At 42.4% G+C, this 14,503-nt stretch overlaps 2 protein-coding genes across 2 annotated transcripts; both read left to right on the top strand.

The window, feature by feature from the left end:
- Positions 1 to 9,711: 9,711 nt before the first annotated feature.
- On the top strand, positions 9,712 to 11,107 carry GCK72_020560 (uncharacterized protein; the record flags this gene model as incomplete). Its single annotated transcript, XM_053733651.1, has 4 exons — positions 9,712 to 9,833; positions 9,888 to 10,119; positions 10,176 to 10,348; positions 10,963 to 11,107. 4 exons carry the CDS (start codon positions 9,712 to 9,714, stop codon positions 11,105 to 11,107), a joined length of 672 nt encoding a protein of 223 aa, XP_053582564.1.
- A 682-nt stretch (positions 11,108 to 11,789) lies between these two features.
- On the top strand, positions 11,790 to 12,062 carry GCK72_020561 (uncharacterized protein; the record flags this gene model as incomplete). The annotated part of the gene is made up of 1 exon (XM_053733652.1): positions 11,790 to 12,062. The coding sequence occupies one exon, from the start codon at positions 11,790 to 11,792 to the stop codon at positions 12,060 to 12,062; it is 273 nt and encodes a 90-aa protein (XP_053582565.1).
- Positions 12,063 to 14,503: the final 2,441 nt, after the last annotated feature.

Consider the following 14,503-nt stretch of genomic DNA (forward strand, 5'->3'; position numbering starts at 1 on the left):
ACATCGGACTTACATTGTTTTTACGTAAATTTTCCGAATCTCGGTTGATTTTCTTAAAATTTTGTTCTCAGTTTATGGACCAGCTGTCACTATGTTCTTCGAAAATCGGTACAACTATTTGGTGCGTTTGGACTGTGATACATCTAGCCGAAGATTCAAACGAGCAGTACATTATTTCATTAATTATTTTATTACACTAAACGTACTCATGCCATCTTTTATCAATATGCCGGATCAGTCAGTTGCAAGAGAAATAGCTCTGAAAAAGCTTCCTTGCCTACCACTCAAAATAGTCAACCACCCGAAGTTTTTCATGCTTGGAAATGAATATTTAATTTTTGTCTGTAGTGGCTTATTTACTATGTTTGTTTGGACTCAAATCTTCTTTTTCTTTGCGAAAACTGTCAACTTCGTATTCGGAATCAAATCTCAATCACAACGAACTACACAGCTCCAACGTCAATTTTTCATAGCCGTATGCATCCAAGTTGCTCTTCCATTTGTGGTGATCATGATTCCAGCTTGCTATATTTTATCAACAATTTATTCTAAAAATTTTGATATAGCTTTTACTAATTTTTCGGTAATTATGATAACTTCACACGGATTGTTTGCCACAATTCTTATGCTTCTTATTCACAAACCTTATAGAACGGAAACTTTAAAAATTTTGGGAATCAAGAAATTTTACAAGAGTAACAAGGTGGCAGTGGTTCGAATGCCTCCCTGTGCAACGCAAAACTGATTCTTTTTCTCCTCATAAATCTTTATTTCTTTCTACTACAAAACATTTCAATCTTGTACAGTTTTCTGCTGTTTAGAATATTTGTAGCCTATTGCTCAATAAGTGTGTACGCCACAACTTTTCATATAATCGTATCATCATATTTTTCATGAGGAGTTTTGAAATAAATTGGACAATTTAGCTCTTTAGGTTTATACAGGCTCTCAATCTAATGGTATGAACAATGTTGCTTTAAAACTTTTTGTTTTTACAAAAACTCCTGATATAGGGAGTGGAATAAACTTATGACGAGCACTGTATTTTCGTAATGAATGCCACCATATTCTTGTTACAAGGAAGTTTTTTGTTCTTTAAAATCTTGTTTTGCTGTTTTTTATAAAATATGCGAACACAAAACAGCTTTGTCATCTGTTATCATTCCGATCTGACCGTACATCGAATAGTCGTAGAGCATGAGTTGCACATATCAAATAAACTAAACTTTACATTTACAAAGACAGTTTTTCAAAGCTGTCTGTCTACAAATATCTCTACCATTTCATCGTGGATGCATTCACCACAACACGCTTCGCTGGAAATCCAGCTGCTGTTTGCTTGATTCCGGAGGTGGGTTTTTCATCAATGTATCGTACCGAGACGTTCTGAAAATGGAACGTTTTGAAACCAGGACATTTTTTTCGCTCTATTGACAAGCGTGGTACACATTGTCGTAGCGGTGAACTTTCGATCTTTCTGTGCATACCGGCGGTGAACATTAGAATTTATATAGTAAGTGGATTGAAATAATGATTTGTAAGCAATTTTTCTAGGAAATAAATCAATTTTTCGCCAAATTCTCACAAAATTGTTAATGTGTGGATGGTCGGAATAGTACAAATTTCAGAGAAAGAGAAGCGAGAAAGAACAAAGAAGCGATGGAAGAAGGAAGAGAGAAGCGACGAAGGAAGCTGAAGGTTTATTTTCTTACAATATACAGGCCAAATTTCAAAATTTCAAAATTTCAAAAATGAAATTAACGTCTACAAATATCTCTACCATTTCTGGTTATCTTGGCACCAGCGGCCTATCTTACGTCTACTTTATCCACCAAACATTTTGATATTGCACTTTCGAATATGTCAGTGATTATGGCAACATCCCATGGGCTATTCTCGACTGTTACCATGCTGCTTATTTATAAGTCGTATCGAGCAGAAATTAGGAAGCTTTTGGGAAAATTAAACTTGGTCAAAAACGAAAATTCTGCGCTGTCCAGTCTCGGTTCGTCACTCCACTGAGAAAGTAGCCCTCGTACGAATACGGGGTGGTCGGGTTTCTTATAAAATACGACAACAAAACACGCTTTCTTACAATAAAATACTCTTTATTGCAAGAATTAATAATGCCACGACAATTGTACACGATAAAATCAATCAAAAACAGCGATAAAACGCAGAAAACTAACTGAAACTAGCCAACCGGGCTCAAGAATAATTTATAATCCACGTGGACTACACGCCCACGTAAATCGGCGCGCTGAGGTTACGGTGGACGAGCGGAACATGAGCGGAGTGTCGTTGCGTATTTGATGTGATGTCTCGAAGAATAAGGGGTTATGGGGGTACCTTGCCACTGGCAACTTCCCCCCCCTTTACAGAAACCGGGCCCCGACCGGTTGGAGAGCAATCACCAATACGACTTACATTCTTCACCGCGTGTTTCTCACCGCCCAGCCTAAACTCAGTTAACCCACCCTAACAACAAACATTAATAAACAACTCTTTAAGAGACGTACAAATTCTACTCTACTTTAACACAATATTAGTAAAACCAAACAAAACACAATTAGTTATATTGCTGACCGTTCACTGATGACTCGGACGGCTTCTTTTCGATGGCGGCTCCTTTTCCAGATCCTTCCTCAGCATCTCGACGATTCCACCGCTCGGCATCACGGCTTCTAGGAAGTCCGCCAACTCCTTTGCAGTCTTGAAACGTTCCGGCGCTGTCGTTATCATTGGCATTTGCTTTGCGCCCACACTTTTCATCGGTTCAATCCATATGGCATTTGCGGAAGTCATGAGTGTCCTCTTCCATGTTTCCGTCACCAATGGAACCTCGGCAAAAGTACAATCCATTCGAAATGGACAGACAACCAATTCCTTGACTTCTCTTGCGAGTTTATCGATGACGTCTCCAGTTCTTTTATTCTTTTCTTCGTCCGTGGTCAGAGTCAACAGGAACACCGCCGTTTGAACTTGTTCGAAATCATACTTGTCGACCCATCCGTCTGCATTCGCTTCTCTCATTTCCAGAAGTCCCTTGCCTTTGATGCCCATTCTCGGTCCAATGAGTATCTCAGGTTCGCGAATAACCGTCTTCTTTGGCTTCAATCGCTCCTCCACTTCTTTCTTGACTTCTTCAGCAGCAGCCTTCCACTCCTTCTCTTGAATCGTACTATTCATGATTGCTTTCGCAACCATTGAACATTCCTTTGCGAACATCTTGAGTGCCTCCACCTTTTCCGGCTCTCCCACCTCCTTTCGCACCATAGCCGAATGCATCATCATATGACCATCAGCACCACGTATCTGCTTGTTACGCATGACCAATAAATTGGCCGCTTCCTCTAGTGTCCGGCAACTCTGCTCATCCAGCTTCACATGGCACGGACCAAATTTGCAGTCGCATCCGTTGATCACGAAGTTCCTGAAAGAATTCATGTTTTCAACACTGATTTCTATGTTTCTTATTACATGAACCCCGCTCTCCCCACTCTCTCGAACACCTCGTTTCCCTCTTCTTGTTTTAGCCTTCACACTCATTTCTGGCACCTCAATCGGCACTTTCCTGACATGTTCCCATGGCACCCAGATCTTCTCTTTCCCTCCTACAATTGGAATAACCTCCGCTGAATTTTCTGTTGTTTTCAACACCCGATACATCCCTTGCCACTCATTTCGCAGCTTTGCATTCTTTGTCCCTATCTTTTCCGATGGACTCTTTATAAGCACCCTGTCTCCCACTACTGGATATCTGATTTTATGCACTCCGTGCTTCTTATCGAAGTATCGTTTCGCGTCCTCTTGTTCCCTCTTTATGTGCGCTCTGGCCTCTTCCTGCGCACTGTTCATCTGCTCCGCATGTCTGAACTTGTACTCGTCCGTGTCAACCTGATAGCGTCCCACCAATTCCTCCGCATCTGCCTTCATCGGAATTCTCGCATCCCTTCCGTACATCAAGTAATGTGGACTTTCCCCCGTTGCGTCATGACGACATGAATTATATGCAAAAACAGCATATGGCAGCTTCTCGTCCCACTCCGCTGGAATCACCGTAATCTTTTTCAAGACCGTCTGAATTGTTCTGTTGAACCTTTCCACTGCCCCATTCATCCTTGAGTTGTATCCTTTTGTCCTTATGAGCTTAATATTCGACATTTTTGCGACTTTTTCGAAAGTTGCATTCGCGAACTCCAGTCCCTGATCCGTCAATATAGCCTTCGGGACCCTTCCTTCTTTCAGCAACCAATTCTCAACAAAAGCCTTTGCCACTGTCTCAGCCGACTTGTCCGGAATCGCGCACACTCCCGCGTATCTACTGAACAGATCGACTATGGTCAATACATATCGATTCCCGTGAGCGCTCCTTCCCAAATCCAACAAATCAAGCGCCACAATTTCCAGCGGTTCACTCGTTTCTATTGCTGTCAATGGTGCTGTCAATATCTGTTTAGCATTACTGCATAGACATTGTTGACATTCCTTGGACCATTTCCCAATCCACGCCCTCATTCGCGGCCACCAAACCCTCTTTTCCAGCATTGCTCCGACTTTCTCCGGACTCCAGTGTCCTCCGAATATTCCCCCGTGCGCCTCTTGGAACACTTCCTTACGCTTCTCCTCTGGAACCACTTTCAGTGTCGCCCCATACTTAGTCACCAACATCAACTCGTCCCCAACCATCATAAACTCGCTGAGATCTCTTTTTCCTTCTCCTGGAACTTCTACCATCCCGTCTTGTTCCCCTTTCTCCAATTTTCTGATGATCCCCCTCCATTTCTCGTCCTTCTCCAACGTCTCTTTCCAACTGCGTTTAGCCGTCTCTTCTTTCTCCACCACCGACACCTCATTCACCACCCGTACCACTTCCATCCTAGCTTGCTCATGTACTTCTTTCATCTCTTCAATTTCTTGTGCCCCTCCTCTTGACAATGCGTCTGCTACCGGATTAGCTTTTCCTTTCAGGTAAACAATGTTTAACGCAAAGTCCTGCATCTCCATTGACCATCTTAGCAATCTATCCGCCAACTTCTTTCCTTTGAACAGACTTGTCAATGGTTGGTGGTCCGTGAATACTGTAGTCGGACACCCGAAAATGAAGTGTTTGAATCTTCTTGTGGCAAATAATACCGCCAATGCCTCCTTATCACTGACGTGATAGTTCTTCTCAGCTGGAGTCAACGCCTTAGACGCAAATGCAATAGGATGCACTTTCCCGTCCAATCCCACTTGAGCTAGTACTGCTCCGATTCCATACCCCGACGCATCTGTGAAAATGCAGAACGGTCTCTCGAAACTTCTTGCCGCCTCTATATCTGGCTGTGCCAACACCGGCGCACTTGTCATCCTCCTTTTCAACTCCTCAAATGCTTCCTGTTGTTCTGACGTCCATCTCCATGCAACTTTTGGTGAAGTCAGCGGTGTCAACGGCGCCGCAATCGATGAGAAATTCATCACGAAGTTTCTGTAGTATGTGCAAAGCCCGAGGAAAGAATGCAGCTCCACCCGATCTTTTGGGATTGGAAAATTCTCCACTTTTTCCACCTTCTTCCCATCCGTTCTCACTCCTAACTCATCAATAACATGCCCCAAGTATTCCACCGACTTCTGCGCTATCTTGCACTTCTGGGCTTTCAGCTTCAACCCACAATCTCTTATCCTTCTCAGCACTTTAGCCAGATCCGCAGCATGTTCTTCCATCGATTCACTCGCAATCAAGATATCGTCGATGTACACGAAAACGGACTTTCCAATCCATTCCCCCAGTACTTGCTCCATCGCTTCTTGAAATATCGCCGGGCTCGTAGCTAACCCGAACGGCATGACTTCGAACTGATATTGTTCATTCAGCACCGTGAACGCAGTCTTTTCCTTCGACTCCTCCTCCATCGGAATCTGCCAATATCCCGCCATCAAATCCAGAGTAGTGAACCACTTCTTTCTACCCAAGGCTTGCAGTGTCGACTCGATATGTGGAAGCGGATGTGCGTTCAACTTTATCACTGCATTGAGCTTTCTGTAATCCACACACATTCGGATACTTCCATCCTTTTTCTTCACGAGGACCACCGGGCTCGCCCAAGGTGATCGGCACTTCTTGATCACTCGTCTCTTCTCCATATCCTTCAACATTGCTTTCAGCTTGTCGTGCAGAGCTAACGGCACTGGTCGACACTTTTGTCTTATCGGCTTTTCTTCCTGCAGCTCTATCCCACACTTCGCCATATCGGTTTGTGTCAATTCACTCTCCTCTACCGCAAACACATCACTGTATTCCTGTAGTATTTTTGGAATCGTTCCCTCCGGAATTTCCCCATTTTCCTTCAAGATTCCGAGCACCTCTTCCACTCTGGCATTCCCTTTCAGCCCCATCTTTCTGTCCAAATCCATCATATTCACCTCCTTATATTCCCCACTATTCTGCAGCTTCCACTCTCGCACTACTACTCCCATTACTTGGTTCTTCTTAATTAGCAAAGGCTCATCCTTCCAGTTGGACACCACCACTGTCAAACATCCGTTCTCATTCTTAGCGCACAAGCTTGTTGGGACACATTCTTCTTTCGATTCTAACAGGACTTGCTCTCCCAAGTCGACTTCCGTTTTCAACAAAAGCTGTGCACAACTTTGCGGGGGAACTCTCAACTTTTCTGCTGCCCGCGCCACCGCTCGTTCCGCCTTCCACTTCAGTTCTACCCCGATGCTCTCGAACGCATTCGTTCCTAGCAAGAAGACTTCTGCTTCGTTTTCCACCACTTGGAACACCACCACTGCTCTTCTACCTCTTACTACAATCGGCAACCTGATCTGCTCGCAAACTGGCATACTTCCCTTCGACGCGTTAACGATTGTGAAATCTGGTTTTCCCAGCATTTCCACTACACTTTCCCACTGCTGACAACCTGCTTTTAAGGCCTCCCAAGCCGACTTGGAGACTACCGACACTACCGCTCCACTATCTATCACCATCCTCTTCTTCTGCCCCAACACCTCTACGACCTCCGCTGCTTCCGCTCCCACGACTGTTTTCTCCGTATCTCCTACAACCTTCTTCATCGCCACTTCCTGGACCGGCTTCGACGTACATTGTCTCGACATATGCCCGATACCTCCGCATTTGAAGCATTTTATCTTAAAACCCTCCTTTCGTCTTCCCCCTTCATCCTCTTTCCCACCGATCCGCGAGCTGTCTCCTCTATCCTTCTCATTACCGCCCTCTCTCTCCTTATACCCTCCTACAGTTCCTCTTCTCCACCCGTAATCTCGTCGCTTCTCGTTCTCCTGTTGCAGCACTATATCCTTCAGGTGTTCATACTGGTCTTCCAACGGTAGTTCCAGTCGTTTCATGACTAGCATCTTGTGGAGTGTGTCGTCTCTTCTCGCCGCCATCATCAGTTTTGTTGTTCGCAGCTGTGAAAGCGTAACCGCTCCCGCTTCTGCAAACGCCTTCTTCGACCACTTCTCCACCTCCACCAGATATTCCCACATTTTCTGATTCGGGTGCTTTCTCAACCCCTCGAACTCGTTCAGCGCCTCTGCTTTACTATCTCCTTGTCTCTTCCGCAATTTCATCTCAAATTCCTCGAACAAGGATTTGATCGATCTCTCGTACCGCTTTGGCAGTGTTTTGAACAAGCTTTTCGCTGCACCTCCCAGGAATTTCTCTTCGAGAATCGCCACCAATTCGTCATCGGTATCCGTGACCTGGTTATATTTGAGGAGGAACGCTCTCTTAAACTCTTTGAAGTCTCCCTTCCCGTCAAACACCTTCGGTTCCGGCAACGCCGACGCCTTCATCATTCTACTCATGCATTGCACCATTCCCTGCACCTCGCTTTCCATCGCTTGGCTACCCGCATTCACACTTCCTCTCTCCCAACCGTTTTCTTTCATCCCCACGCTTCCTCTTCTTTCGCTAGACCATTGTTTCACTTTATCCTCCCAATCTTCCCCGTTTTCCACCGGCGGCAGCTTACCTTTCTGGTTTTCTAGACTCCAGTATCGTGCGGTGCTGCTGCTCGAACTTGTTCTTGAGCGCTTGCCGGCATTCTTCGAGTCCTCCTGCAAACTCGCGGTTCTTTCGCTTAGTTTCTCCGTTGTCTTACCTTGAACAAATTGTAAGTTCGCCTTCATCGACTCCGCGGCTTTCTTCTCCTCCTTAGCCAACTTCTCCAGTCTCTTCGCCTTCTGCATCATTTGTTCCTTCTCCCTCTCCAGTTCTTGAATTCGGCGTGCCATCCCTTCCCGTTCTTCGTTCCATGCCACCTGCAACAAACGGTTTTCATTTTTGATGCCTTCTATCTCTTCCAGCCATTTTTCTTCCCCCACATTGCCCACGTTTCCTTCACCACCGCCCCCCGTCTTTTCGCACTTGTTCTTCAACTCCCCCAAAGACTCCAAGCCACTTTCGCGCATAATACGCATCACCGCTCTTGGCCATTTATCTTCGTCCAACTCCTTGAACCTCTCCGTCAACTCCTTGCGGAACTTCCTCCACGGCCCCTGCACGACGTCAACTTGTCTTGAACTGACCACCGTCATGGTTTTCAACAGCTGCTGCACTTCTTCTTCCACCTGACCGACGGTGGCGAGAAAATTCGCGAACCCCACAGTTCTTTTTCTTCTCTCCGCCAAACTCATTTGCACGGCACCCATGCTCACCTTGTCGTCCCCACTCGCCATACTTCTCTCCAAATCGTCGTCCATCCCGTCGCCCATTTTGTCGTCTGTAAACAAAGTCTTTATTCAACACTTGTTTACTAATCGTCGATCATCCAATCGACGAGATTGTTTTAATTCTTCCGATGTTTCCTCCAAGTTTCTCCGTTTGCAACGCCAGAAACAGTCGACAACCAGTAAATTGCTTTTTCGTCTATTCAAACGCAAAATCAATAAACCGGTAGAATTTTCAGCTGTCTTCTGTCTATTCAGACCAGAAGAATCCAAAAACTTTACGAAAAACAAGGAAAAAACAACGAAAAATCAATAACCACAGTTCGGCCCCCAAGTAGCCCTCGTACGAATACGGGGTGGTCGGGTTTCTTATAAAATACGACAACAAAACACGCTTTCTTACAATAAAATACTCTTTATTGCAAGAATTAATAATGCCACGACAATTGTACACGATAAAATCAATCAAAAACAGCGATAAAACGCAGAAAACTAACTGAAACTAGCCAACCGGGCTCAAGAATAATTTATAATCCACGTGGACTACACGCCCACGTAAATCGGCGCGCTGAGGTTACGGTGGACGAGCGGAACATGAGCGGAGTGTCGTTGCGTATTTGATGTGATGTCTTGAAGAATAAGGGGTTATGGGGGTACCTTGCCACTGGCAACTAGAAAATACCAGAGAACACAGATTACTTCATTTTAGTTCCCCCCGAATACAATCTATTTCTTTAGAAAAACTTAAAATTTTAATACTTTCCCAAGCTCATTTTTTCACATTCTGATTAGTCAGAATTCACAAAACTTTAATTTTGTTGGAAAATCAGAAAAAAACCATTATTCTGAATTTCTCCAAATCAATTATTCTTTAGAATTACGAAAATAATGCGAATCGCACGTTTGGATTCGTATAAAATGTTGTGTGTTTTCAGAGTTGTGACATATTTTTTATCTTAATTCAATGAACCCGTCATAATTAGTGCTTAAAAACAGAAAACATGGTACAATATGTATTTCAGAAAATCAAATATGGACGAAATGCACATCAGTCTTTTTTCCAACGAGATCTACCTGACCAGCTACTGTATCATACTCGTACTGCAATTGTTCTGTGCTGGAATAAATGGGGTCATTATTATTATGTTCTGGAAGTAAGTTGTAAAATAAATTCATCATCATCAATCAGTCAAATTTTCTTTTTTCAGACTCTCCGATCTTCGTAAAAACAAAAATTTCCACCTCGTCTTCTATTTTTCTGCTAGTGATTTTCTAGCGGCAGTATTCGAAATACCGTATATTATTTATACGATATTGAAATGGAATCCATCTCAACTCAATTTCGACCAACTTGTCATTTTGATCTCTTCCACACCTCTGCCTCTGCAACGTAAAGTTTCGGCAATCATTACTATAGGAATTGCGATCAGCAGGAATCTAGTGAGTTGAATTTTGATGTGCAGTTTTAACTTCAATTGTTTTCTTTTTACCTGCAGGCCATATTTTTCCCTGCCAAATTTCGGAAACTCGAACAAAGTTACTACTCAGAAATAACTCTCATTGGTATAGCGTTTGGAGTATTTGATGCCGTTTTAATGTTTATATCATCCCCAATAACCAGAATTCCAAATTGCGGAACTAGCGGATGCTTTGTCGGTTGTTATGCCCCGTGAGTCACTATAGATCATTTTGTGCTCCTTACGTAACCCTTCTCTAGAACTTTCCATGTATTGACGTAGCTCCTGTGTGCCACTGATAAGAACTACTATTTAACCGTTGCTCCCGACCATTCGTGGTCGGTTCCCTTATCATGTTTTAAGAGATGATGATGTTTCATTATTCTATCTATGAATAAATAATATCAATTCTAACCGCTACACAGAAGGCCACAGAAGCCTTCCATTACATGGAGGTACCACCTTCGCGTTGAGTATACTTCTCAACGTGAACAAGGGAGCAGAATCCATAGTCCAAACTGAAATGAAATTTGAACACAACTGTTCAAATAATTCATTATCAGTAAGAAACTACTTCTACGAGGGGCACCCATTGAAGGCTGCTTCTGCTAGAACTAGTGATCTGAAAAAGAAGTGAAAATTGCTTCTAATCAGAAAAGGTAAGACCACTTCTATAAAAGCTTACTCTAGTAACCTAAACCAGAACTGGCAGTATAAAATGAAGAACGAGATTTCTCCGGAAAAACTCCGTAACTTCATATACCAAAAAAGGTAGAGAAATGAGACATCCAGATGCTCAAATTCGAAGTGAATTCTTTGATTGAAGTGACGTTAAACTTGTTCAACATACCTCTGTTCTCTTATTGGGAAGTTCTGAGGAACTGTTGAAAAAAGGGGCGAAGCAGGAAGCTCGTAACCCAGCAGAAGGAATCTGCAAGCTCACCGAAGATGGTGCAGCCGAGTTATGTTGAATCGCGGTCTCTGAGCGCTTGTACCCACTACACGGGGCGGCAACCGTACCAGCCTTGACTCTGGTCAAGGTCTACAGGCTGAAAAGTCCGACGACTTTCTCAGAGATATCTCGTGACCATTCATGAGAGTAATCGATCCACGTCAGAGATGAGAACAAAAATTTTTGTTATCATGCTCGAGCGAGATGATAACGGTAATAACCTGATGTGGCGAGGGAGACCGAAGCTACAGTCAGAGAATCAGCCAAGATGACGAGCACTGAAAAGTCATTTCTGAAAAACCAGACAAGCTAAAGCCTTAAAACGTAGCTAATGCACAAAAAAGCAGGAACCCGACCGAAAAAAAGATTGATGACCGTTCAACCTGTCTCCACTGACAGCAACGGAAATTCCACTGAAGAAATACTCTGAAATATCAGACTATTGAACTTCAGTATAACAAAAGGAAAATATTCAAAATACTGAAAACTGACATTCAAGTCTCAGCAAGATAATGTGTAATTCTCAATCATTCATCATACTTGATGAAACCAGAGAAAAACAACTTGCCACCGTGAGACGTATCGGTAAAGCATTTTGAATTATTCCAATACTCGGACAATAGCAAAAAGCTATTAAACGAGGGAGAGACTGACCGATTCTAGATAAGAAAGTTTTCTAGATAATAAAGCGGCAGCAAACAATGAGACTGTATAAAACACTCTCAAACAAGACATCATTATGGACATTCTCTGGAACATCGCTGCTGCCAAATCATCGACAACAACATTTGAGTCAAATGCGTGTCGTCGAACCAGAGCAACATCACGAGCATGGTAACAAGAAGCTGCAGGATGGTGGAAACACGGATGCTGACAGAGAGCTGCATAGTCAAAGGAGGTCAACGTATCAAATGGCACAAACTAACATCAACAACAAATGCGAGAACACCTATAACTGGAACTATGCTAAGTGACTGACTTTCTATATTTTATTTGAATTCATTTGTTGTTATTTTATTTTAACGCTCGGGACGAGCTTTCCGAAATGAGGGGGATGTTATGCCCCGTGAGTCACTATAGATCATTTTGTGCTCCTTACGTAACCCTTCTCTAGAACTTTCCATGTATTGACGTAGCTCCTGTGTGCCACTGATAAGAACTACTATTTAACCGTTGCTCCCGACCATTCGTGGTCGGTTCCCTTATCATGTTTTAAGAGATGATGATGTTTCATTATTCTATCTATGAATAAATAATATCAATTCTAACCGCTACACAGAAGGCCACAGAAGCCTTCCATTACACGGTAATCAATTCCGATCATATTGGGGAACTTCGAATATGGTAGACTTCTTTTAAAATTTTATAATTTTTTCATATAACATGCTTCAGATACTCGGATTCACTGTGGTCATTTTATCGATCAGCATTTTCTTTAAAATCAAATCAGTTGGAAAAGAGACACTAGTTATCAAAAATCCTCTGAAACATTGCAGTAAATTTCAGCAGGTAATTTAATTTTTTTTTAATAATATCCTCGGTTTTTCTGAACCACGTCTCTGATTCAGGCAAACCGATTTCCTCTTTGTTTTTCCTAACGATCAGGCTTGGTCGGAGAAAAAGTCGGAGAATGTCGGATAAAAATCGTTTAACTTTGCGCACTCAATTTCTCAGTACCAGTTGGCTATTTATAATTGTAGATATTAGCGAGTTGAACATTTTTATACTTAATTTTTCGTTTGTAGCCGCGTTTATGAGAAATTATGAAACTTTTATTCGACTTTTTTTCGGATAAAATTCGGATAAAAAATTTCGGATAAAATCGCCATAACTCAAGGGACACTTTTTTGATTCAGACAAAATGCAGTTAAAAATCAATAACCCAGTGACGTACATCCGAGAATAGCATTATTGAGATTCCCAGAGCCTTTCCGGCAAAATTCATAAAATTATCCGACCAAGCCTGCTAACGATTCCCAGTTTGTGCGTGGGAATTCTCGAGTCAATGGGATACTCGATATTCAGACTCGTTGGACCTTTTTATTCAGCAAGTTTGATGTTGAGCGGTTAGTAATCGGGGGACTGAACCAAAATATGAAAATTTCAGGAATCTCTAATGGAGTCATATTTATCGGTTGCAACGGTGATGCACGTCGAATGATTTCCAGTAAATCAGGACATTTGAGGAGTCATACTAATTCGGAATGTCATCGATCTGTTGTCATGAAAATATAAATCATGAAGGCATTTTCTGGATTCATCCTACAATTGCGAAAAAATTTACTTTTGATCTTTGAATAAATTCCTTTCTACTTTTCTACTGATTATACCCTTTTTGTTATTTGAAATTTGAAATTTGTTTACTAAACTTGTCATATTTTGTTCTCGAAAATCTAAATCCAAACTTAAGACAAATAAAAGCAGCTCTCCACGCCTCACTCTACGTCATGATCCTTTTGAATTAGGCGAAATATATTTCGCTATAAGCTCAGTGCTTCTACTTTTCCACCTGTCTTCTCTCCCAGTGCTCATTTACTTACTCCTTGTGGCTGCCTCATCATGTCTTTTTTCCAACGAGATCTACCTGAGCCCCTACTGTATCATACTCGACTTGCAATTGAGATCAAAACTATGTACGACATTTAGAAATTTTCTTTGTTGCCCTTTTTGAGAGATGTTAAACTTGAAAACCCGTTATGCTCAAGTTTTGTTGAATAACTTTTTTTAAAGTCGTTTTTCATGTTAACATCGCCTGTGTTTATTCTCATCTAACTTCAAAATAATTGCTCAACATGTCAGACTAAATAAATACATTTAAAACAACGAATTGTTAAAAAAATCAAAGCTGACTATGAGGCTTTTATAATAATTATACATCTTTACTAATAATATCTTTACTAATAATATTCAGCAGATCCGTTTGTCTGTCTGTTGTGTCCTTTGGTGGAGGAGAAGGGAATTATAAAACCATTTATTTACATGGTGAGAATCAACAACTAAGAGTTCTCTACATCTTATATAGGCAGATCTTCTTGCCACGTGTGACCTCGGGGTTGGACGTTCACTAGGCTAGGTCATGCTAGTTCACGCCACAACACCTCCCTTTCTTTAATGAAAGTTCGTTTGTCTACTGTCTTGCATCTTCGGTTCTTCCACGACAGCCGCTGCCTAGACTCCACAGCATTTCTTCTTTTGGACCCATGTCCGCATCATTGCTTCGATCTTCTGATCTTCAGCCAACGATCTTCAGCAGATGTCATTTCGCTATGCATCTCACAGCTTCCACACGAAATCTACCATTCGAAATCGTTGAACACGAGTACCTCGATCCATCTTCACTCGGTGCTGCTGCTGCTGGTTCTTCAACGGTGTCTTCCTTCCGGGTGATCCCATGATCTCGAGCTCGTCACTCTCC

Source organism: Caenorhabditis remanei, chromosome V, assembly GCF_010183535.1.
Source record: "Caenorhabditis remanei strain PX506 chromosome V, whole genome shotgun sequence".
NCBI classification, from domain to species: Eukaryota; Metazoa; Nematoda; class Chromadorea; order Rhabditida; family Rhabditidae; genus Caenorhabditis; species Caenorhabditis remanei.